At 45.1% G+C, this 26,259-nt stretch overlaps 4 protein-coding genes across 5 annotated transcripts; all 4 read right to left on the reverse strand.

Annotated features, from left to right (window-relative positions):
* LOC8076243 (ubiquitin carboxyl-terminal hydrolase 3) lies at positions 95–5,374 on the reverse strand. The gene is made up of 9 exons (XM_002454504.2): positions 5,201–5,374; positions 4,940–5,071; positions 4,749–4,805; positions 3,523–3,628; positions 2,737–2,795; positions 2,572–2,646; positions 2,155–2,203; positions 1,965–2,041; positions 95–499 (listed from the first exon to the last, which is right to left on the reverse strand). Exons 1-9 carry the CDS (start codon positions 5,249–5,251, stop codon positions 416–418), a joined length of 690 nt encoding a protein of 229 aa, XP_002454549.1. The 5' UTR covers positions 5,252–5,374; the 3' UTR covers positions 95–415.
* LOC8073969 (probable enoyl-CoA hydratase 2, mitochondrial) lies at positions 5,786–8,982 on the reverse strand. 2 transcript variants are annotated; one of them, XM_002454505.2, is made up of 8 exons: positions 8,658–8,978; positions 8,397–8,566; positions 7,561–7,635; positions 7,259–7,349; positions 7,106–7,157; positions 6,647–6,750; positions 6,351–6,427; positions 5,786–6,160 (listed from the first exon to the last, which is right to left on the reverse strand). In XM_002454505.2, exons 1-8 carry the CDS (start codon positions 8,818–8,820, stop codon positions 5,984–5,986), a joined length of 909 nt encoding a protein of 302 aa, XP_002454550.1. In that variant the 5' UTR covers positions 8,821–8,978; the 3' UTR covers positions 5,786–5,983. The 2 variants fall into 2 exon arrangements, with proteins under 2 accessions (XP_002454550.1, XP_021314417.1); XM_021458742.1 differs by lacking the exon at positions 5,786–6,160 and having other exon boundaries at positions 6,405–6,545; positions 8,658–8,982.
* Positions 16,511–20,597, reverse strand: LOC8073970 (probable enoyl-CoA hydratase 2, mitochondrial). The gene is made up of 8 exons (XM_002454506.2): positions 20,358–20,597; positions 20,076–20,245; positions 18,834–18,908; positions 18,535–18,625; positions 18,382–18,433; positions 17,597–17,700; positions 17,433–17,509; positions 16,511–17,158 (listed from the first exon to the last, which is right to left on the reverse strand). Exons 1-8 carry the CDS (start codon positions 20,524–20,526, stop codon positions 16,979–16,981), a joined length of 918 nt encoding a protein of 305 aa, XP_002454551.1. The 5' UTR covers positions 20,527–20,597; the 3' UTR covers positions 16,511–16,978.
* On the reverse strand, positions 22,488–24,505 carry LOC8073971 (phospholipase A1-Ibeta2, chloroplastic). Its single transcript, XM_002454507.2, has one exon. It carries the CDS (start codon positions 24,353–24,355, stop codon positions 22,715–22,717), a length of 1,641 nt encoding a protein of 546 aa, XP_002454552.1. The 5' UTR covers positions 24,356–24,505; the 3' UTR covers positions 22,488–22,714.

Here is a 26,259-nt window from a genome sequence, read left to right on the forward strand (position 1 = left end):
AAAGAGCTACAGTACCTATTAAACTTTTCCACCTCTAACCAAACACCCCTAAGTCACATTCGGCAGAAAACTACATGCATTTGCATGGAAAACATAGAAATGCTAGCTTTATGGAATCAATTTGCGGAGGAAGCAACAATGGTTCAGATACGACAAAGACAATCCTATGCAGGTCTCCATTCAACAACGAAAACACCGGAAGAAGTGAAATCGTGAACCACCATTTCTCTTTCCAACAAGAAGGCACAAGAATACATGGAGCCATCAACTAAACATCTCAGGTCATATGAAGTTTTTTCCCCCTATGTTTCCCCTATGAAACCTTCCACTCGGTGCAGTGCCCAGCGGAAGTGAAAGGAAAAGGGGCCCGTATTCTGCCAAAGAAAACACATCCATCACAGATTCACAGTATACTTCACTTCTTTGAAAGGGCCATGACGTTGAAGTTCATCGAGTTAGGGTTCTCTGCAATTCTAGCTTTGATGACTTTTGCAGCATCCTGTAGAAGATTTAAAGCACACAATCAGATCGCACTTCTATGATATGATATAACAAAAGAAGGAAAACAAATTAAAGATACATCGGTACATAAACAATTACACATGTTGCGTTAGGCAAGATAGAGAATGCACAAAGCTAAATGCAAATACACATTAGCATACACATCTCAAAATTTATAATAAACTTTATTCATAAAAGGAACAATAGCACTGAACCCTTCAGTTTTGTACACTTTGAGTAAAATGCACCTTTGTTCCTAGAACTTGGCTGGGGTGCCATTTAGGTCCCGTTGGCACCCCAAAACTTCTAAAATGCACATCCAGGCCAACATCTCTAGCAGTCCCTAATACCATACTGGAAGTAACTATGTTTTTTTCTTTCTCCAACAGTCCCCCAATACCTTTCCTATCCCTATAAAACTGTCATATTGGGAGTAGCTATGTTTTTTCCCTTATATCCAGCAGTAACTATATTTCCATTGTCTGCCCTCAAACAAAGGGAAGTTGCATCTCCCCGATAGGGGCCCATCCTAACTTTCACTTTGCAGCCATCTTTTCCCATACGTATCTACGGGGACCAACTTTCATATTGGTATTGGGGGAGATATATTAGAGTACTGCTATAGTAACTCTCCCAATATTCACAAAAATAATACTCCCTCCATCCCAATTTATAAGTCATTCTAAGAATCTTGGAGAGTCAAAGCATCTCAAGCTTGATCAACATTATAGAAAAAATTAGAAAGATTTATGACATCAAATAGATATGAATATGAAAATATAACTAATGAAGAACCTAATGATACTTAGTTGGTATCATAAATATTATTATGTTATCATATAAATTTAGTCAAACTTAAGATACTTTGACTCTCCAAAATTCTTGGAATGACTTATAATTTGGGATGGAGGGAGTACTAGACAAGCCTAATACATACATATTCAGGATATATTATTGGGAGACTGGTGGAGAATGGAGATGCTCTAAACCTACTAATTATGTCACTTGAGGTCTAAGTCACCATAACTTGAGTTAATACATCTACGTTACACACTGATGGCACAATGAAATGACAGACATGTGGGGCCCACATGCCGATAGGTGAGAGAGGATATAAGACCGGCATATAGGCCCCACATGTATGTCATGTCAACTTATCATGCAATCAGCATGACATGCAGGCGGATTAATTCAAGTTACAGTAATTTGGACCTCACACGGCACGATTAGTAAGTTTAGAGACTTGGAAGTGCGTTTTGGAAGCTTGGGGATCTGGATGGCACCAAACCAAGTTCCAGGACCAGCAGTGCATTTTACTCATAAACTTTTATACATACAAGGTACAAAAGCACCAAACTATATGGTCAAGAACCAAACCACATGACAAGTTGCAGAAATCTGCATATTTCTTAAACCAAAAGATTGAAGATAAGAAGCAATCAAAAGTGAAGGAAATATTGCACCTGCAACAAGGTTTCAGGTGATGAAGGGCCATGGGATGTGGGTTGTGATTTTCGTCCATCAAGCTCATAAAGTTCACCTGATGCATGCCAAGAAAAAATATATATATCAGAAGCTTACTAATAGATAAGTAGATGTGCTATTAACTGTAAGATGAACTATTTTACTGGGGGCAATACTGGCACCACCTACCATCAACACAGGAGAAACATACAAAATGTTCATTAACATCAACATTAGCCTGCACATGAAAGCAAGACAATTTTAAGATGACAAAAGACAACAAAATTTAGAGATGAATAGAGGACTACTATTATCAAGGACATTTAATTATTTATCTACCATTATTGCACTGAGCTTTTAGTTTTATTGAACATTCATTCAAGGAGAATATTATTTGAGTGCCCTGCAGGTTACCACCTGAACTAGTAAACGGAAGAATCTACTAACTATGGCTCTTATAAATGGTATTCTGTCTGCAACATTGAACAAAAAGAGTTGAAACAAAAATAATGTCGAGGCAAAACTGATTTCATACTCCAATGAATAAAATTTAACGCTGAACTCAAATAATATACATATCAGAAGAAACTTCTTGGGTGGGCTTACATCAGTGTCACCAGCAGATGCAGCAACAGAATGTGCATCCTCCATCTCATCATCTTCCTCAAGAAAGGTAGCACGCTGATGGCAGCAAATATTTCATACATGAGAACAAAACAAAATTGACCATGAAGAGTACAGAAAAATGAAGTTACATATTTGAATATTAACCTGGATTGGATCCATATCAGCTGTTTGCTTATAGAACTTCTCAAAATAGGACCCCTCAACTGCAAATAAGAAAGGTACCCATGAAGTAATGTTGCAAGCAAGTCAAATTTAATCAAATTCAAAACTTAAACTACTCCATTTAAGGTGCATGTTCAAGAAAACAAATTATAGTTCACAACATACATACAGAGAGAGAGAGAGAGAGAGAGAGAGAGAGAGAGAAGTGTGCATAGCTACTGGGACAAGTTACGATTCGTCAATACTTGCCTTCATGAAAATATGAACTATACATCAATAATATTATGCAAAAAAAACTGATCAGGATATGAAAAATTTCCAATTTATGATGATAGATCATGGAAACATAAGGCGAAACAGACAAGGAGCTGAATAGAGTATCATCGTAGTTTTCTCCAAATATGCTGATTGGCCAGTAACCATGCCCTCAGGTCTCAAGCTAAACTCACTTGATTAAGTAAAACTTTTTTTGGTTTGAGTAGTGACAAAGACAAGAGGACAAAATGAAGTTTCATAAATCCAAGTAAAGTATTTACTCTGAGGCCTGATATCGTAAATAGTACTAACTGTTGGTAAATAGACCTGAATGCCTATTGCCTGCTGGTTACTAATTACATTCGAGAAACCAGGCCCTGAATTGGCACAAGAACAGGAGAAGTTTGGCCTTCTATATTAGGTCACAGACTAATAAGTGACTAAAAACAGCAACTTGTAAAATGTAAGACAGTACACCATTAGCTCAATGCAAATATGAAGTTCCAAATTTACCTAGCTTGATCTGAGATTTTGCATTTCCTATTGCATGAATAACACCAACTGTTCCACAAGCATTACCAACAGTCTGCTTCGTAAAGTATACCTTCTTGCTCAATTCCTACACAAATTCAGGGATGGAAAAATATAGATCCAACATTGACTCAGGAATATTCTCAAGGTAAAAAGGAAATTCAAATAAATTAACATTTGTTCAAACTGAACACAAATATACATGTGAATTGATGTCCATCAGAAAATTATGCAAACTCAAAAAATAAACAAGAAGAGGCATTCATACCATTAAATGGAAGGATAAGAAAATGGGAGCAAGATGTGAATAAACTGGTTCTTTGAAAAATGAAACGGATAGTTTATTGAATATTAATAAAAAATGAAGTAAGAACAAAAGCTGGATATCATAGTAAGTTGTACTTCATAGTATTACGAAATTGATACATAGAGCATCTAAAATTGTATTTGCCCAGTAAAAAGCTGTGATGTGCCACAGAAAATTTTGTGCATATCAAGCAAATTAACCAAAGAAAACAGATGTATCTTGATAGATTTTTATGTAGCATTTCTGTAGGTACTGGTACCACAACGCAGAAGCAGTCAGTGGAGATTTACTTGATGATCTAAAAATTGTAGGGTGGTATTCCTTGAGTATTCAGTATTTCATTTAGTAACAGCATAAAGGATCAGTTCTCGAAGGGCTTATTAAGTAATATACATACAAGCTCCACATAGTACTGTACTTGATTCAACTAGTAACTAAACCAGTGTGGCAGTGTGGATAGAGCTTAGAGCAACAAATAACAAGTGGAAAAAAATGTACAATTCAATATCTGGTTACCTAGATAACAACTACAGTTACTTTCTTTTCCAATTTCTGGGCATCTATCAAATATAAACACAAGTGGATATGTGTAATCACAACATGATATTGCAGTGAATAACAAACTAAATCACAAAATCTGTTTCAAGGAATGGAGGACCAACACTGGTAACATGCACAGATTTCACAAAGATAATCAACATACAATTATAACAACACAAATCAACATCTCTCAAACTTTGAAAGAGGTACTAGCACAATTCGAATTAAACCTTCTCTTTCCTACTTCAGGGCATGGACCTAGACCACAGAGCATCACCAAAGTGGCAAGGCATCGTGTCGAAATTCGAAAACATTACAGTCACAGGACAGGAAAAAACAGAACAGGATGATACAAGCACACCTTGCCCCTTGTGGTCGATGTGGCAGAAGCACTTGATTCCTCTTTCTCCTCCTCGTCCTGATCAGCAAAAGACGACAAACCGATCAATCCCCGCTTTGGCATCACACAACCAAAAGTCCAAAAGCGAAGCGAAGCACACCATTGATCACACCACCCAATGCGGACATGAAACTACGAAAGCGTGTACTTACCAGAGAGGTGAGGGGGTAGAGGAAGAGGACGGCGAGAACGGGCTGGGGCACCATGGCGAGCAGCTCATCGTCCAGGCCGTAGACGTCGCAGAACTGCACATCCCCCTCGGGGACTCCCAGCCCCCATATGAACTGCACAAACCCACTCCGCGGCAGCAATCAGCGAGAGCAGCACGAAACGGGAGGAAACGAAACCCTAGCAAGCTGCCGGCGCCGGAGGCGGAGGCGGAGGCCGGGGCGGGGCGGGGCGCGCGAGCTCACCTGGTTCATGACGTCCGGGTTGGCCTCCAGCGGGATCCAGCGCTTCCCCATCTTGTCGGCGCGCGGCGGAGGAAGAAGGAGAGCGGCGGAGCCTGACGACTAGCGAAGGAACGGGGAGAAGAGAATGATGAGATCGGGGTGGAAATGGAAAAGGCGCGGACGCAGGTGGCGTACGCTGCACGCGGACACGCACACGCCCAGCGGCTAAGCGGCGCACGGCCTGGAAGCCTACCTGGGCCGGACAGCAGCCCGTGGGCTGTTGTTTGTTGCCGCGTAGCTTCGTTGACGTTACCCAATAATAAACTTGATTTCTTTCGCTCAATTCATGGTTCAGAAAGCGCAAAATTGACTGCTGTGCTTATTGGGTAACTCCATGTTAATTCTTTGATAAAAAAACTCTATGTTAGTGCTGCAAACTAGAATTAAGCATTAGCCCCATGCTAATTTGGACAATCTCACAGCGTGATGGCTTGCTTTGATCAGTAGTGATTAGAGAGTGTGAGATTGAGATCCAACTCAAATCTCACATTTGTAGGGGAAATGGACTGCATTCAGCCCAGGAGAATCTGGTCGAATCTGTCTATCTGAAGTCCAAAGCCACAGCCGAATTCACTTCAAAATACGTAGCTAGCAGGCTAGCAGCCCAGATGCATCTTATTTTCTGAAAGTTACAGAGAAAAGACATGAATTTGCACATATCATGCAGTCATGCCACTATTGGGATGGCATGTTAATGTAACTTTCCATTATGAATTTATGATGAATCAAAGACCATCTACAGCCCTACTTCCCTTTATATACAGGCTTCCTTTTCTCGGCAAATGCGGCTAGACCTTCAAGACGATCCTGAGTGTGCAGAACTTGCTCGTAGCATTCTTCTTCAACAGCCAATGCCGAGGGCATGTCTACCTCTGCCCCTTGATTGATGGCCTTCTTAGCCATTTTTACCGCTACTGGGCCCTGAAATAAAGAACCAAAGCTCATAATATTTACAAGGAGGGTGGGCCAGTGATCTAGCGACTAGCATGAACCAATTGAAGCAAATTAATGAACACGGACAAACAAAGTATCTGCTTGGAATTCTCAGATGCCAATAACTTTGCTGATTTTTTGTTAAATAAAGCATGTAGTCTGTTCAGCGATTTCTTACTTTCTGGTTTATCTCCCGTGCAAGTTCAAGAGCCTTTTGATAAGCCTCGCCAGCAGGAACACAGTAGTTTACTACTCCTGCAATGTGAGCATACATGACCCTTCTAAGAATCGATAAAAGGTGTCCTTGAGGAAGAAGTCGTAACAGCAGGGAGCAAATCTGAAGATGTTAAACTGACACAGTAGTTTACTACTCCTGCAATGTGAGCATACATGACCCTTCTAAGAATCGATAAAAGGTGTCCTTGAGGAAGAAGTCGTAACAGCAGGGAGCAAATCTGAAGATGTTAAACTGACCCATAGTTGCAGCTTCCACTGCATCAAATCTACGGCCAGTGAATATTAGTTCCTTTGCTCTTGACCTTCCAACAATCCTAGGAAGGCGCTGAGTTCCTCCAGCACTGTATATTGTATCAAATGGATGTCAACAGCTGAAAATATCATTTGAAACTGGTTGTCCAAATAATTCTCAAGGTAATTTCGTTGTGATATGCCACTCAAGTATAATGATCAATATAACAGCCTTTACGTTTCAAGAAAATCAGAATCAAGGCTGAAATTTTTAACAATGTTATGAAGGGTGGAATGCATGCATTGAGGCGAGAAAATTTTATAGCAGGAACATGTTTGACTCGTAGTTATAATTAAATTTACATGGCTACCATAGCTCTAAGCCTCCAATTTTATTTGAGAGAAAACATCAGCAGTATGTATAAAAAAGAACTTTCAAAGTAAAGAACAGACTATGTGACATACCCCGGAATAATAGCAAGGCCAGTCTCTGGCAAACTGAATTTTGCATCCTCGCCTGACATCATTTTGAAAAGAAAAAAATGCATTCATTTGGTGAAAGAAATGAGCAAAAGCTGCTCCGCTAAGCAGAAGATGGATGCAGATTAAAATCACTACCACATATGCGAAGATCACATGACAGAGCCAATTCTAACCCGCCACCGAAAGCAACCCCTTCAACAACAGCAATTGTAGGAATAGACAGTGCCTGTTTAAACATGATAGAAAAATTCACATCTACTAGAGGATTTATGCAGCACCTGTCAGTTAAAAGGCACTTGAGAATGCATATGACATGAAAAATTGGTCTGGATAGCTTTATCTAAAGTTCATTTTTCATCACCATGGATTTTCTATTTTCTAAAGATCTGAGAGCAACCATACAGATATAAATAATATACTATTATTTCGCAACAAACCTCAAAGGATGAAAATGTAGATCTTAAGGAATTAACAAAGTCCCGAACTTCAGTAGGGCCCATCAACCTCCTTTCCTGTCAACATAAAGGACACGCGGTACATCATTGCACCCGTCATTTTCTGTAAAACGGATACATGTTCAGTTTTATACCTGATACACAATGGTCAAATATAAACGAGTGTCTAGCACTTGTTTAGCAAATCAAAAAAATTTCTTCATAAAGCAACACTGTAAACAGTGTGCAAAGAGTCATAGCCACTTAAGTTACTCATAAAGTCATAATGTAGTACATTTATTCTAACTTTGGAGTTCATCACCAATCATCCTATTGCTAGAACATAAGTCTGACCTTCCAGTAGCTGTTGACTCTGTTTTTTTCTCAATTCGTTGATAAAATATGCAAACATGTTCAGAATATTTTTTTAATAATTGTTTTCTGAAATTCATCTGAATAGTCCTCTATGTGCTCTAGAAATCCAACAAGCCAAAATTTTTCACCTACGATCATTTATTTATTTCTTTGATTGAAATGAAATGATCATATATAGTTCACAAATTGTCTTCCCGGAATACTCAATTGTCGGTGCACATAATATTAGCATCTAGTCCATCAGCAAAGACTTAGAAGTGTGGGGATTAATGAAATGAAACCGCTCATGAGTCTGGTGTCAGCATATGTGTTATAGACCTATAGCAACTAAACTGAGAATACTCAATTGTTGCCACTGAAAGATACCCTGTGTCAGCACAACTCACGAACTAGTAGGAATCCTAATCCTATAATGAGTAATGAGCAAAATCAAACTTCCAGAACAGAGCTAATGCATCAGATACCTTGAGATCGGCGCCCGCGCAGAAAACCTTGGGCACGGAGCTCGCCACCAAGACGACGTTTGCAGCCGTGTCGGCCACCACCTCCTGGATGGCGCTCCGCAGCCCGTGGAGCATCTCCTTCCCTATGGCGTTCTTGGCCTCCGGCCGCTCCAGCCTCAGCTCCACGATCCCTGTAGCCAACGAATCACATCTGAGTAAACACAATCCCTACAAGCAAATGCGAAATTTCGTTGAGATGGAGCGGGCTCAGTACAGACAGACCGGTGTCCGGAGCCGAGAGCTTGTGGAGGCGGACGGGCCCCGGCTGGGCGAGGATTTGGAGCGCGCGAAAGAAGACGGCGCTGTGGGAGGACGCCGCACAGGCGGAGGTGACCTCCGGCGCGTGGCGGCCGGAGACAACGAGGAGGCGCCGGAGGCCGAGCATGTTGGCAGAGCTGAACTGGAGCAGCAGGTGCGGAGGAGCAGGAGCTGCGCCTGGGTAAATACTGGGACACTGATTGGGCAGTGACGAGGTGTCGCCGCGTCAGGTAGAGATGGGCAGAGAGGGAGGGAGACAGACGCAACGGGCATTTTTGGATATGGATCACGCATTCACGAGTTTCTCAGATCGAATATTATACTCGCCCAGCAGCTCTCTCGGCCTGAACTCGCTCGAAAGGAGCTGTACCAGAGCACGTGCACGCCGGCAGCCCCGGGGGGCGGGGGCGGGGGCGGAGGAGGAGGAGCTGCAGCCTGCAGCCCTGCAGCTGCCCTGCCCGAATTTTTTTTATTTTTAACCCAAATTTAAAACATATTTCAAATTTAATCCGTTTTTGAAAATATTTTCAAAACTAGTCCCCCACCATGCATGGCGGGGCAAATGCACAGAACCCCGCCATGCATGGAGACGGAGTACTACTGCTGACGTGGCATGGTTCAGAGGGATACCTGCTGACGTGGCTAACACGTGGCGGGGTATGTGGTAAATAGTACTCCGCCACGCATCATGGCGGGATGCAACCCTGCCGCGCATCATGGCGGGGTGCTCCTTGTCTGACAAATGGCCCACCCTCTGCTTTCTCTGTGTTCTCTAGTGGCACTTTCGTTCATTTATGTTAATTATTGTCTATAAATTGCACTAATTATACAGTTTCTCTGTAAATCACGAGACGAATTTTTTAAGCCTAGTTATTTTATAATTAGATATTTTTTATTAAATAAAAACGAAATTACTACGGTGTTAAAATCTAAAAAAATTTTGGATCTAAACAAAGGCACCCTATAGTGTGTATGCGTGGAGAAACGTGGAGAAAGAGAGAGAGGTCAGGCTTGCCCATCGTGAGAGGCAAAGTGTCACACCCTGGCTTTTAAAATAAGATCAGAGTCGTTATATGTGTGCCCAGGAAGTCCACACATATAACAAAAGAATAGAAATATCAGAAACAATGTTATATATATCGGAAAACATATTTATAATAACACTTACAAAACATCAGAGTACGCGGAAACAGTAGCTAGAACTTCTTAGGCTCCATTCTTCTCAGGGACGGTTGACTGGGGCTCCGTACGCCAAGCACTTCTGATAAGCTTCTAGAAAACTCCATAGCATCTATGTCCTTCTTCTGAGCAGCACTTTACTACACACCGGGGGTGTGGGGGAAATAGCAAGGGTGAGTTCATGTCGAACTCAGCAAGCACAGACGGAAAGTAATGACATGCAAGGCTTAAAATAAGGTAAAGCTGACTGGGTTTGACTGCGGTAGCATTTTAGTTGATCACTTTTATTTATGACTATTATTAGATCAACCTACTACTTATTATGAGTAGCATAAACCCAACCCTTAATTAGTGTAAGTAGTAATTAGCATCTTTTAAAAACTATCCTAATTATTATAGTAAATAATTATAGTAGTCCAGGGATTAACCCCAATTATTAACACAGGATAGCAATCCTGCCAACACGGAATAGCCATTCCGCCAAAACACGAGGTAGCAACCTCGCCAAGATCCATCTCCAAGTATCCAGTGAATCCAATTTGCTCATCAAGTGAGAGTCTGGGCCGCTCGTGACCGTGAGCACGGCTGATATATCAGTTTTACACTCTGCAGAGGTGTGCACGTTCACTCCAAGTCGTGATTCCCATTTGCCCGGGGTCGCGACTCCCCAAAATACTGCCAAGGTGAGCAGGCAGGGTCTCACTACGAGACCTTTCACAGGGTCCAACTAATAGGATGCCACTCGTAAGTTTTTGCCGGGGCGCGCGGCAGCCGTGCCCATAGCAATGGGACCCCGAACTGACCGACCTCTTAATATGAATACCCAAGCTACTTCCTTACGCCTACCCGGAAAGTAACACCCTACCAGCGGAGGTCCTGATAATTAGTCAAGCCAGAGCCATATAGCTTGGAGCTGCACTGTAAGTCCCAGGAGGCCGCTCCCTGACTAAGTCCTTACGGAGAGCAGAGACGGGTACGCCCGGCAAACCGGACCACCAACGGTACCCGCTCCCCCTTTCCTCAACCAAACCACGATGCTCGCAAGCACCGCAACATCTCCATCACCGAAGTGACCATTGTTCATCATTTAATCATTTATCATCATTGAAGAATTTATTAAGCAAGATCATTATTTTTATTATTATATAGATTAGATGAGTAGAGCAACTAAGCATATCTACTGTTCACTATACCACCCATGTATAAACCCAGGTATACAAGGAATATAGTAGAAGACTAGTCATGTCCTTAGGGTTTGCAGTATTAAGACACATGCAATGGAAAGTGAATGTATTTAAAGTTCATAGGTACAATATGATCAAAGGGTGTCTGCACTTGCCTTAATTTCCAGTGTATATCTGCTCAGAATTCTTTAGCTTCTTTCCTTCTGCTTCGACTGTCGGTCCTCAGCTCCTGGTCTTCACTGTTGACGAACCACACTTCTTCTACGCGTAGCAACCAAGCAACACACATAGACAAACAAACAACAATCACGACTAAGAACAAGCATCAATCAAAAGTAAAGCTCTGAAAAGTAGAGCGCACTAAACGACAAGGCTTGAGGCTACGATCGTGACAACACAAGAACGATTGAGAACGGAGCTATCGTTAATCGAACACGATTTTTGAGGTTCGTAGTGTAACGGAGAAGACGACTATACGCTGGTCGTATTTTATTTAATAAATAACTATATAACACTGAAGCCAATAAAACATTTATAGTTTTTGAAATATAGCATATATGAAAGCAACTAATCAAGTGATTATATATCATGTTTAAACTAATCAAGTTATAATTAATAAAGAAACATTAAGGTTGATATTAATAACATGGGCATTTATTTATTTACAAAAGATCAAAATATAAACCTAAGTTGCTTTTAATCAAAAAGTCATTAAATAATTATTAAACAAATTAATTATATAATTTATGTTTAACTAAAAGAATCATATTTAATAAATACTTAGGTTAACATTAACAAAGTTGATATTAGATTATAAAAGAAAATACCAAAGTGTAAACCTAAATTGTTCTTTGTAGATTAAAAGGGTATTTAGTTAGACATTAATTATTTTGTATTTATGGTGAAAATCTAAATGGTCAAACGAGGTAACGATTACTGCTAAAGCGTAGTTTACGACGAAAGGAAACTAACGCGACGAGAACGGGCTCAATCGGAATTAAAACGAGCATTCTATGGCCAAAACTAGATCGGTGGCAAAACTGTGAATAAACAGAGCTATTTTTCGTATTTAAATAAATCAAAAACTGAATATAAAAGCATTTTGGACTAAATAAATAAATACTAGCGGCGTCAGGGTCCTAGCTGTTAAAAACAGGACCTAGATCTAATTAGTTTTGAACTGTTGTGGACTGCGTGTTTATTACCAAAATCTGCAGGGAGTTTTCTGCAAAAAGGGTAGGGAACGGCGCGGGCGGCCGGCCAGGCTGGCCACGTGGCGGCTCGGGAGTGGCGGGTCCACGGCCCGCGCGGTGGACCGAGGGGCAGGGGCGTGGTCCACCGGTCCACGGTGGACCGGGGGGTGTCGGGTGGCCGGCCGGTGCGTGCGGCCTCGGCGGCGCAGGGAGCTCGTGCGGCGGCGCCATTGCCGGCTCCGGCGAGCTCGCTGCGAGGGCGCTAAAGGGCACGGAAGGGCGCAGCGAGGGCACGGTTGCGTGCGGCTCGGCATCGCGAACTCGATGCGAGGCACCGCGGCTGCTGCGACTGGCCGAGGACAGCGCGACGCACGGTGGATGGCTCGGCTTCGGCGGAGCTCCTCCGGCGAGCGCGTGCAAGCACGTGAGAGCGAAAAAGGGGGCGGGGTAGGTGCCGGGGCTTCCTCACCTTGCTGCGAAGGTCGCGGCAGCGTCGTTATCGGCCGGGAGACCGTGGAAACGGAGATCGACGGCGGCTGAAGCTTCTCGGATGCGGCAATGGCGGCGGCGGCGCGATTGAAAGGTCCTAATATGGCTAGAGGGGGGGTGAATAGCCTATTTAAAAATTCTACAAACTCACTAGAGCAAGAGGTTAGTAAATAACAAAGCGATGCTTTTTGCTCTAGCTCTAAAAGGGGTGTTTGCAAGCCACCTATCCAACAATTCTAGTTGTTAAGATCACTAGACACACAAGAGCTATGTCACTACTTACACTAGAGATCTACCTAAAGTTTCTATATAAGTAAGTAAGCTACTCTAGTTTGCGGGAATGTAAGAGAGAAGGTTTGATCTTTATACCACCGCGTAGAGGGGATGAACCAATCAATAAAATGAAGTCCAATCACCGGGAGAAATCCAATGAACAAACACAATGGAGACAAGCAATTTTTCCCCCGAGGTTCACGTGCTTGCCGGCACGCTACGTTCCCATTGTGTCGACCAACACTTGGTGGTTCGGTGGCTAAGAGGTGTAGCACGAACCTCGTCCTCACTAGGACACCACAAGAACCTACCCACAAGTGAGGTAGCTCAATGACACGAGCAATCCACTAATGTTGCCTTTGGCTCTCCGCCGAGGTAGGCACAAACCTCTCACAATCACCGGGAGATGGCCACGAACAATCACCAACTCGTGCCAATCCTCCTCCGCTGCTCCAAGCCGTCTAGGTGGCGGCAACCACCAAGAGTAACAAGAAAACCGCAGCTAGAACGATCCCCAAGTGCCACTAGATGCAATCACTCAAGCAAATGCACTTGGAATCACTCCCAATCTCACAAAGATGTATAATCTATGAAGGAGATGAGTGGGAGGTGTTTGCTTAGGCTCACAAGGATGTCTAGTAGTCAAGAATGCCAAGAGTCTGTGCCCCAAGCCGGCCAAACACGTATTTATAGCCCCTCAAACAAATAGAGTCGTTGGCTCTTTCACTGGGCAAACTGCGGGGTCACCGGACGCTCAACACCTGCGTCCGGTGCTCCAAAGTCAGCCGCGTGTCAGAGTCTAACGGTAACCTGCAGAGCACCGGACGCTGAGCGCGTCCGGTGCACACCGGACTCATGCGCAGAGAGCTCCGCAAACTCGCAGTGTCACCGGACGCAAGCCACCGGACGCACCCTGAGCGTCCGGTGCTCACCGGACTCATGCGCAGAGAGGTTTGCAAAACCTCCTCACACCGGACGCACACCACCGGACGCTCCAAGCTGCGTCCGGTGCCCATCGTCCGGTGCCTAACCCAAACCGAGTCAGGCAGCCTGCACACCGGACGCTCAGACACAGCGTCCGGTGCCTCTGAGCCAGCGTCCGGTGAGTGTTTTCTCAGCGAAAAACACTTCCGCGACTTCTCCAAATTTCCCACCGGCGCAATAGAAAAAATGCACTTCATTTTCTCGAAAACCTAGGGAGAGAGGAACCCATCCTCTCTCTACCCTTCAAACTCCACCTCCTTCCCAAAGTGTGCCAACACCACAAAGTGTGTACCAACAAGTGTGCACGTGTGTTAACATTTTCACAAACAATTTTTCTTCGAAGGAGTTAAGTTAGCTCACTAGGTTCTAAATGCATGCACATGAACAATGACACCTAGTGGCACTTGATAACCGCTTTGCCAAAGAATTCCCCTCTTTATAGTACGGCTATCTATCCTAAATGTGATCACACCCTCTATGGTGTCTTGATCACCAAAACCAAAACCCTAAGCAATATCTTTGCCTTGATCTCCATAGGGTTTTGTTTTTCTCTTTCTTCTTTTCCAAGTTGAGCACTTGATCACCTTGTGGTCATCACCATTGTCACCATGATCATCACTTGCTCCATCACTTGGCATGTACCAACCTCATTAAGTCTACACACTTAGTATAGAGGTTAGTACTAGAGTTTCATCAATTATCCAAAACCAAACTAGGGCTTTCAGCGATTAGGGCACAGGGTGGCGTTGGCGGTTGTTCTAGGGTTCGGCGGGCGTGCGGCGCACAGGGCTAAGCCCCTTTATAGGCGCGGGCATCCTCGTTTAGCGCGCACGGGTGGAATCGAGCGGCGGCGGGCGCACCCCGCGCGATTCGGAGGTGGGAGACGGCCCTGACGCGTGGGACCGGGGCGTCAGCGGCTGAAGCGCGGCTGGCAGGTGGGGCCCGCATGGCAGCGGGTGCGCGCTACGGTGGCTGCTAGCGGGCCGAGGCGGGGCGCTGGGCCGCGGCCTGGCTGGGCGGGCCGCTGGCGTGTGGGAGAGAGGGGGGAGTGGGAAGGTGGGCCGAGGGAGGGGTGGTCGGCCCAGGTTGGAGAAACGCTTTTCTTTTTATGAAGATTGATTTCTAAACTATTTTACCAAACCAATTTTCAAACCATTTTTGAATTCAAAAATCTGAGATTATTCTATAACATGTTTTTAGACTATTTTAAAATCCAAATATATTTTAGTTTAAACACATTTCTAAATTGTTTTCCAACTCGAATTTGAATTAGTTTTCAAATAGGACTTTTGGAGTTTTATTTTTCCGAAAACCGAAAGGACCTAAACGTGGCTCGCTAGAAATTTTGAAAATTCATTTTTCTGAGACAAGCCAAACAAAACTAGGGCACGAAACACACATCAAATAAAACACCCTCCACTTAATTTAATAAAAGTTTTAAACTCCACATTTTTCTCATTTTATAAAAACAATAATTAATAAATTCTTGGAATATTTTAGAAAAAAATTTAAATCCTTATTTAATTTAGTATTTTCTAATAACAATCCAAAATTAAAATTTTTTGGAGTGTTATACAAAGTGACAGTAGTATAGGGTGTTGAGTCTTGTTTTGTTCCCAAAAGATTTTGCAAAATTTTTCAGATTTCCCGTCACATCAAATCTTTAGAGATATATTTTTAATTTCAAATAAATTTATTCAAAAATTAGATTTAAATATCTATTTAATGATACTAATTTTATATTATAAATATTAATATTTTTAATAAATATTTAATCAAAGTTATTTTCACTGTGCGTACAGTGCTGCTGCTGCTGTACAGTGCTGCTGGTGGCAGCACGCGCGCAGTGCTGTGCGCAGCACGCACATTTTCTGTTCTTAAATGTCTGTTATTTTTCTTTTGAAAAATAACTTTGATTAAATATTTATTAAAAATATTAATATTTATAATATAAAATTAGTATCATTAAATAGACATTTAAATCTAATTTTTGAATAAATTTATTTGAAATTGATGTGACGGGAAATTAAAAAATTTTGCAAAATCTTTTAAGACCTAAACAAGACCCAACACCCTAGACTACTGGTCACTTTGCCTCTCACGATGGGCAAGCCTGACCTCTCTCTCTTTCTCCACGCATACACACTATAGGGTGGCTTTGTTTAGATCCAAAAACTTTTTAGATTTTAACACTATAGTAATTTCGTTTTTATTTAATAAAAAAATATCTAATTATAAAGTAACTAGGCTTAAAAAATTCGTCTCGTGATTTACAGAAAAACTGGAAACTGTATAATTAGTGCAATTTATAGACAATAATTACCACAAATGAACGAAAGTGCCACCAGAAAACACAGAGAAAGCAGAGGGTGGGCGATTTATCAGACAGGGAGCACCCCGCCATGATGCGCGGCGGGGTTGCATCCCATCATGATGCGTGGCGGGGTACTATTTGCCACGTACCCCGCCACGTGTTAGCCACGTCAGCAGGTGTCCCCCTGAACCATGCCACGTCAGCAGTAGTACCCGCCGCCATGCATGGCGGGGTTCTGTGCATTTGCCACGCCATACATGGTGGCGGGTCCAAACGGCCTAGTTTTGAAAATACTTTCAAAAGCGGATCAAATTTGAAATATGTTTTAAATTTAGGCTAAAAATAAAAAAAATTCCCCTGCCCTCGTTGCGGAAAACCGGAGCAGCAGCGCCGTGCCGTCCTAGCACTAGCAGGAACCGCTAGCTGACCACCCGGTCCAACCACCGCGCAGGCGCAGGCGCGGGCTTTAGCGTGACGCGAACCGTGTTATCCCAGCCCATGCAGCCCGGCCTGTCTGAGCTGAAAACATTGCCTGTTGGGTCTCTTCACTCTTCTGTACCGATTCCAAGGCCCAGTGCACACCCATTCCTTAAAACACGGCTCGCTCAAGTCACTCCTTGTAGTTGTAGCAGACTCTCAGGACGATTACCATCCATTCTGTTTCTGATACTACTTTCCTGTGTACACAGGCTTCCTCTTCTCGGCGAATGCAGCCAGGGCCTCAAGGCGATCCTGCGTGTGCAGCAGCTGCTCGTAGCACTCCCCTTCGATAGCCAGCGCTGAGGACATGTCGGCCACCTCTGTCCCCTCATTGATAGCCTTCTTTGCCATCCTTATCCCCAAGGGACCCTGGAAGAACGAGAACCAAGTTCAGAGCGGATTAAGGTCCGGGCCACTGGACCAGTGATCTCAATGAAATGAACCCTGCAAGCTCTATTATTTCAATTATTGTTGGTTTTCAATGAATGCGTTCACACAAATTGACTGATCCTGGCAGAAACTTGTTATCATTTGCATGTTTTTTTTGGTAATATATATACTGTGGCATGTAAATTTTAGATGGGAAGCGTAACTCATGAAGAAAATCCTGTCTTTGAAAGACCAGATTAACAGTAAGCCTTACCTTCTGAGTTATCTCACAGGCAATGTCAAGAGCCTTCTGGTAAGCCTCTCCTGCTGGAACACAATAGTTTGCTAATCCTGAAACCCAAACGCCGAGTTAAGAGTTGTTGCAATAAGTAATATAAGTAGGTAAAAATAGGTAACAAATAACAAGGCTAGCATTACCCATCATTACAGCTTCAGCTGCGCCACATTTGCGGCCAGTGAATATCAGTTCCTTTGCTCTGGATCTCCCTACGATCCTTGGAAGGCGTTGTGTACCTCCAGCTCTGTATAGTGCAGCAAACGGAAGTTATTTCACCGAAGCTGATTACTCTGGTAGTTTTGGTTAGGTTCTGTGCACTTTTCAATGTTGTGTACATCAAGAAATGTGTGTACAATTACTATAGTCAAAACATGCAGCGGGAAAGTTCTATCATGACAAAGAAAACCACTATCAATTTTGATTCTAGAAAAGTAAACACATGTAAAGTCCTGCTTGTCAGTTTCACCTTTTCAGCATCAACATATCAAATCGACTATTCGCAAGGTACTTAAAGTTGATGTAGATGCTTACTTCTACAAGTTTTTTACGCTTGAATCTTTGTGTCAAACTTTTACCAGCCACGTCAAAGAAGTGAATAAATCTATGTTAACTACAAGGTCAGTCTTCAGGCATAATGTTGACTAAGTCTTCCTGAGCAGTAATATTAGGCCCTATTGAAGCAAGCAGTTTATTTTCAGGATATGGTTAATTGCCCCCTAAGCCCTATTGAAGCAAGCAGTTTATTTTCTATGAAATCACGTCCAGTTACGGCTAGATTTATCAAGTCACAATTCAAGACTAAATAATCGCACCAGACTAGGGACTCCCTATGTACTTCAGGCTATTTTTTTCAGAGCATCTTGACATTTTCTTGAAAAAAACGTTTATAAAAACACAAGGTTGTGTAGGTTATATATTTCCATACCCAGGTATAATAGCAAGGCCTGTTTCTGGCAGTCCAAGTTCTGCATATTCCCCTGCAGAGTGTAGGTATGCATTTCAATATCCAAAACAACAGGAAATAGTTATCCAATAAGGATGGACAGAATTTGGTAATACTCCAGAACAAAGGCACCACCGCATATTCGGAGGTCGCATGCCAAAGCCAGTTCTAGCCCACCACCAAGGGCAGCTCCTTCAATGACAGCAATTGTTGGAATAGGGAGTGCCTATTGAAACAAACTGTGATTTGTAAGTACTGTGAGAACAACATATGCGGATATGTACATCGAATAACTATGGCCAATGATAAGAAAAATGAGTCATGGGGCAAGTTGTATAAAGATGAGCGTAGTTGTATGTTTACCCATTACCCATTTTGTTGATTTAATGTTACAAATACAAAAGGCACATTAAAATTGAGTTCCAGGTGCAAACCTCAAAAGACGAAAATGTAGATCTCAAGGATCTAGCATACTCCCCAACGTCAGAAGATTTCATTAGCCTCCTTTCCTGCTAACAATACTACTGCTCTGAGATGCGACCCTTGTCTCGTTAGTCATTATACAGTGAATATGACGTTCTTATTTTTGAACTGATCTAAAGGTCAAAATAAGGGACAGAGGCAAGGAGGCAAGTATTACTGTATTAATTATGATATGTCAAACAAATTGGTTGAGAAATCAATGTCATAGCGGAATGTGCAAAAATGATCCTTTTAGCAGTACTCTGATGTCACTACATAATAAAGGCTTATGGCAATCACTTTATAGCTGCTAATAGAAAAGATATGCTACAAATTATTAATTCTCAAAGATACAAAAGCATCCGACCTGAGTTTGGTGGGACTGTGGGACATATCCATGATTAAATTGTAAGGAAGACTTTCAATAAAATAAAATAAATTGTAAGGAACATTTCAAGGATACTATACATAATGTTTCCAAAAATAGGAAATAATCAGAAATCGTAGAAACAGTTAGTTACTGTCAAAAGTTATGAGTTTCAGAAATAGAACAGCCATCAACGAAACAAAATACTAAAGATTTCTAGATTAATTTCCATTGGTTTCTGATATAAGTTACTTTATTTTAGTGCATGCCAAAATTATATACAATCATATCTAGAGCAATCACACGATCACAAGCGGAATAATAGTACTTCAACATACATATGAGGGTCATGGTTGTTCCTCTTGGAGCCACACACTCTAGTCTTTACTACTAGTAATAGACCCTAGAGTTTCTAGAGTTGTCCTTCAAACCTTCTTTGCAAAAAAAATTGTCTATCAAAACATGGCGCATCCTTTTATCTCATATACTTAGACGCGCCTCAAGATACAGATACCGACCCTTCTATGTGTTGGCTTAGCCATGAGTCTTTCTCTTCCCCACTCCACTTCACACCACTTCAACCATTCCTTTTCTTTTTAACAATTAAATCTAAGACATCTAAGACACACACTATTTCTGAACATCAATATCATCATCGCGCAAAGTTCACCAATCAATTCCGCTGATAGCATTTCACAACTGCTCTTTAATCAACAATAACTAATCTGGAATACGCATATGCACCTAAACCACTTTTGCCTGTCTTCTTCTACTGAAATCGAAACTCATGTTCATTTAACTGTGTCCAAGAGGCTAAACCCATCAAACCAAGCTGAACAGTCCAGACCTTGAGATCGGCGCCTGCACAGAAAGCCCCCGGCACGGAGCTCGCAACAAGGACGACCTTCGCCGTCGTGTCGGTCTGAATCTTCTCTATGGCGCTCCGCAGCCTCCTCATCAAATCCCAATTAATGGCGTTCTTGACCTCCGGCCGGTCCAGCCTCAGCTCTAAGATCCCTGAACCGGGACCCAGGACAAAGAATAATCAAAAGGAGGAATTTTAGAACGGCTACCAAAGATAATAAATTAAGAGGCGACAGTGTGGCTTCTAGGTGGCAGGTTCACAGACCGGAGTTGGGTGCCGGGAGCTTCTGGAGGCGGACGGGCTCCGACTGGGCTAGGATTTGGAAGGTGCGGGCGAATAGGGAGTGGTGGCCAGTGGTGGATACGGAGGTCGACGGAGCATGGCGGCCCGCAAGGTAGCCGGAGGCGGCGAGGAGGCCTCGCGGACTGCGCATTGGGGACAGTCGGGGGAATGAGCTTGGTGCCGCTGCTAGGAGCCTAGGACGCCTGTGGGCAAAGTAGTCGGACGCCTGTGGGCTGTGGGCAATGGGCATTATCAAAAAAAAGTCGGACGCCTGTGGGCCCTGGGGACAGTCGGGGGAATGAGCTTGGTGCACGTGGAATACAAGAATCTACTGTATCGATTCCATCCAAATTAGATATTTTGTCTTTCCATACACGTAGAAGTATGTATTTAAATATAATGTATATTTAAGTGTAAAACAGAAGCTATATAAAAAATATAAATATTTAACTTAGGACAAAATTGAGGATATGTTTTGTTGCTGCCCTCACTTTGCTAGGCCAGGTTAACTTGCCAAGGCTGGAGAGCTAATCTGGTTGGCTCAAGTTGGTGAGGAAAATCTTGGGCCTTGTTTAGTTCAAAAAAATTGAAAAATCGACACTGTAGCACTTTCTTTTGTATTTGACAAATATTATCTAATCATAGGCTAACTAAGCTTAAAAGATTCGTCTCGTCAATTCCGACCAAACTGTGTAATTAGTTTTTATTTTCGTATATATTTAATACTCCATGCATGCGTCTAAAGGTTCGATGTGACGGGGAATCTAAAAAATTTTACAAAATTTTTTGGGAACTAGGCCTTGAAACACAAGCACCGAGGTGATCTTGTTGCACATCTAAACAAGTTGCTTGTATTTACGTTGCCAAGCTAAGATACTAGCAAAACATTAAAACATGTCCTAATATAACATTTAAAAGCGGAGAAAATAGTAGCTAAAATTAGCCATAGTCCATAAAAAACAATGACTAATAGGTAAGATGATTCTTAGCCAAATTTCTAAGAAGAATTCCCCTGTCTTCTTATCTCTATACGCATATGCCTTATTATCCCCTAAACTTAAGGTCCTTGTGTGTAACACGATAGCTGTCGTGCCACTCTGCCTAAGCCTCCTACGCCACATCCGACCTACTCTATCCAACCATCGCCATGACCTTCTCGCACAACTTCCTCTGCTCCATTTGGTTGCACCCACTTCATAGATGATGCCCTAGCACTGGACCGCCTATGTCTCTGAGTCCACCCTCGCCGTGACAGCCTGTCATTGCTTTCAAGTTTAGGGTTGTTTGGTTGGAGGTGCTAAAGTTTAACAGTTATTGTAGTATATATATAACTATAACAATTAGTATTCAATCACGGACTAATTAGACTGAAAAAATCATCTTGCAAACTAGTTGTGTTTTTAGTTTCGTAGATAGCCTATATTTAATATTTCATACATGTATTCAAACATTCGATGTGATAGATGTTAAAAAAATAGTCGGAACCAAACAAAGCCTTTGGTTGTCTCGTAGCCTGTGCGGTGGAGAGAGAATATATGAGGTGTCCGATTTGGACAGTGAGAGAAAAGAGAGTTAAAGAAGCACACTAGTCTATTTGTAGTCACGTACATGACATGATATGAACCTAAATCAAACATGTGCTAACACTAATCTATTTGTAGTTGGCTAATTTTTAGCCGTAGCTAACAATTATTAGTTTAAATTTATCTAAACAGAGTCCAATAGGATTGAGTAGAGGAAAGATTAATTAGGAATTGAAAGGGCGCAAGTCTCACAAACTTTACATCTAGCTCAGAACTTGCAGAAGCTTCCAGGATAGGCATCAGAGGTTTTTCGGCCCTAGTGATCCTTTGACGTTGAGATAGTAACTGTCATTACGTCCAGTTTAACATGACATGCAAGAATCAGTCCAACTACGGAAGGCCCAATCCTGGCTAACCATCCCCCACCCCCAAACCCACCCTGCAGTCAACTTTTAATATGACATCCAATCCGAAGAGTTGAATTTTTCCAAGTTACTCTGGAGTAGGCAGTCTCTCTCGGAAAGAAACCCTGAAGCATTGTGCATTGAACATTTCACAACGGCAAGTGGCAACTGGCAAAGACACATCAAGGATTCAAGGTCACGCTTTCACTTATTGATTGTGCTGCGCGCGCACTTGCGCTTGCTTGATTTTTTTTCCCTGTACACATGCGTCGATGTCAAAACGAAACGAAACGGAAAATGGGAGATGTTCATCTTTCCCAGCTCGCACCCGCAACTAACGAAAGAATTCTTCTTTCTCCTACAAAATTTACAAGACGATCCACCGAAGGAGACGTAATAATGATTTGATCCCTCACGAGGGGCTGGCGACGGCGCAGTTGCCGTACGCCATGCTCCGGCCGACGTCCGCCGGCGCGGCGGGGTCGACGCCGAGCTCGCGCGCACGGTTCACGTACTCCTTCTTGACGTTTCCCCTCTGCAGCTGCAGGAGGCGGATGACGCTGCGGCGCGCGTCGTGCCGAAACGGGCGCCCCGTCCCCGTGAAGCCGTCGATGAGGTGCAGGTACGCCTCCAGGTCGTGGCGGCACGCGGGCCCGGCGTCCGGGCGGAGGCACGGCGAGTTCTTGCTGTCGATCCGGAGCTCGGCGCCCACGTGCTGGTACTGCTCCTTCTTGTGCGGCAGCCGCGGCGCCACCCCGGGCACCTTGGTGACGACGTCGCCGGCGTTGACGATGCGCAGGACGTTGACCTTGCCGCTGCTGGCGAGCCTATCGACGAAGGCGGCGTTGCCCACCTTGGGGCCCCCGAAGGAGACGACGGCGACGGGGGGCGCGTCGGGGATGGACGTGGCGACCTCGTCGGCGACGAGGAGCGCCAGGGCGGCGCCGAGGCTGTGTCCGACGATCGTGATGCTGAGCTCCTCGCCCTTGTACTTGTCCATGAGGCGCCGCACCTCCTCCATCACCTCGTCCGACAGGCTCTTGACTTTCTCCCCGGCCGTCTTGTACAGGCTGAGGAAGCCCCGCGCCACCTTGGGCTCCTCCGCTCCCGGCATGTTGTCGGCGCCGTCGCTGCTGTCGCCGTCGAGCGGCACCAGGGAGGCGCGGAGGTTCTCCGCCCACTCGAGGCAGGTGGCGGTGCCGCGCAGCACGATGGCGATGTCGCGGCGTCCCATGCGGGCGACCTCCCGCTCCGACTCGCACACGGCGACGTAGCCGACCCAGTTGGACTGCTGCGTGAGCCACTCGGGCGTGTTGGGGCGCTTGGCCCACGGCGGCATGGACAGCGCGGAGGTGGCGAAGAGGCTGCGCGTGGGGCGGTAGGACCGGTCGGGGAGCATGAGCCCACGGTGCCTCGCCGAGGCCGTGGGCAGCGAGTGGAACGCCTGGTACGCGGCCTGCACGAAGTCGCCGTACCGGAGGAGCTCGCGGCGGAGGTCCGAGTCCAGCGGGTCGAGGAGGCCCTCCCATCCGCCTTCCCCGTGGAGGCTCCGCCAGCGCGGCGCGATGGTGCACCGCGGCGAGGCACGCGGGGAGTCGGCCGAGAGGAGCTGCTGCATGTGCATGAGGCTGCGCGGGGACATGTGCTCGTCGGCGGCCGTCCGCGCCCGCATCCCGGGCATGGGCACGAAGAAGGACAGGTTCAGCGCGTTCAGCAGGCCGTGCCTGACGTTGAGCGGCTCCTGCCCCTCGCCGTCCCGCTTGCTGCTCGCGGCGGCGTGTGGCCGCGGCACCTGCGGCGGCTTCCCGAGCACCTTGTCAAGGTTGGCGATGTGAGCCCTGGCGCCGCCATCCGTGGCCGCGGCAGAAGAAGAAGAAGACCCGCCGGCGGGGCTGGCCGAGCGGAGCGCCTGCGCCGGCGTCGTGTTGGGGTTTAGCGGGGACGGGTCCCTGCGCGGCGCGGCCCGGGGCTGGACGACCGCGGGGGTGGCGTGGCGCGGCGCGACGTGCACTGGCGCGGACGTGGGCGCGGTCACCGCCGCTGCAATTGTCATCGGGTTCCCTGTTGCTCCTCCGTCGGTTGCTGCTGCGATCCTAGTCCGATGTGGTGTGGTGTATACTAGTGTCCTGTAGCGACCCTCCCGAGCTAGCTAGCTTCCGAAATGTGAGATGACACGGCGAGCGACGGGGTTTTATAACCGGACACCGGGGCGCGCGTCCAGGGCGGAGGAGGATTATTTATTATTAATGGAGTGGCTGCCACTTCGCGACTGGGACGTCGCGATTCCATGGCCCCGAGGGAGGCCCGCGACAAGGTCGCGGGGCAAGCAGTAACGAACGCGCGCCCTGCTGTGCTGGTCACTGGTCTGGGCGCGGAGAGGGACGGATCGGCCCTGCAACTGCCGCCGAGCCCAACGAACCGAGGGCTCGGGCTGCCAGCTCCAGCTGCGTGCGTGCCGACTAGTCCACGCCGCTGACACTGACAGCGTTGCTCGCCGCGGGCCGCGGCAAGCCAGCGTGTAGTTACGCGGTGCGCGGGCGGGTGCCTTGGACTTTGCTGCCGCCTTGACATCTTCCATGCGCGCGCGGGCGGCGAGCATCGTCGTCGCATCAGGGTAGAAGAATTGGCGGCAACATGTGTGGGGGGGACGGTCGGTCCTCGTTTTAGTATTCGTCGAGGAGCGCGTGTCCACATGGCGGTGCGCGCTCAAGTCGCGTACGGTATCTGGTCCGGCCGGTCTGGTCTCGGTAAATGTTTAGGACGGAGGGGGCACACGCGAGACCGCGCGTGGGCCTGGATTCACACACAAACACATCCGGGTCCGGGGAGTCGGTGACGCAAGGCTGCCTCTCCGATCTCTGATCTATTAGCTCTCTCCCATCTGCAGACATGTTCGGCCTCCAATACTACTTAAGCATCCGTACCGATCGTTCGCGTACGTAATAAACAAATCCCGTTCATAACAAGTCGCCGACAGCCACGTCGCTAGCAGCTATCGAGGTTTAGACGAATGTCAAAGAAGGAGTTGTTGCCAAGTTTATTTGGTTTCCGTATGGACGTACGAACGCGGACGGACTGACTAACTAACTGGGGTCGTTGGACAGAATACGCTTTGAAACGCAACCGCATTTGAAATGGAAATTTGAACTGGAAATTAGGAGGTCAGATTATTCAAGAGCTGGCCTCCTGCTCGCTAATTAATCGCCTCGTGGTACGGTCATGCATGCATGTGCTGTGTGGTCCTACTTGGCGCGGTGGAATCCAGTCAGTTTCGTGCTTTGCGTTCCATCCAGCGCGCCTTTTTATCCGTTCCGTCCTACTACTAGCTAGCGCTGTAGTGAAAGACGTTTTCAGCAGGAGCTGCTTTTTCAATTATTTCCCGTTTCTTTTTACGTCTATCTCCCCCTCTCTTTTGAAAAGTACTTTTTTTTTAATAAAAACAAACAAACATGGTGCTCGTGCTCCTGGTAGCAACTCCTTTTCAAGTTAGGCAGTAGTTCATCAGCATCCTTTTTATTCCTGAAGTGGATCTGCGAAACACGAGTTACCTGAATTCGTCTCACTCTCATTTGACGATGAGGTGAGGAGAGGCAGCAGAAGCCCTTGCTAATGCTCGCTGCGCGTGGCCAAGTTGACGCACTCCGAATTCATTCCGAAATGTCAATGGACCAAGCATGTGATTATTTAAAAAATTTTAATCCAACTAGGCGACAAGTACTGGACGCCATTAATTATTAGAGACGTGATGAAAACAATGGTGCCAGTGACCAATCAGCTAGCGGGATGGTGGATTAGTCTAGTCGTGGATGACCCTGGTGAACGCCATGGATGGACGGAGAGACGAGCAACAAGCAGCCAATAACAAGGGGACGATAAAATAATAAGGGGATAGTATACATACATACCTAAATTCATGGGCGTGAACAATGCAGATTATGTTGAGAGGTGATGACTGAT

Source organism: Sorghum bicolor, chromosome 4 (genome assembly GCF_000003195.3).
Source record: "Sorghum bicolor cultivar BTx623 chromosome 4, Sorghum_bicolor_NCBIv3, whole genome shotgun sequence".
NCBI lineage: Eukaryota > Viridiplantae > Streptophyta > Magnoliopsida > Poales > Poaceae > Sorghum > Sorghum bicolor.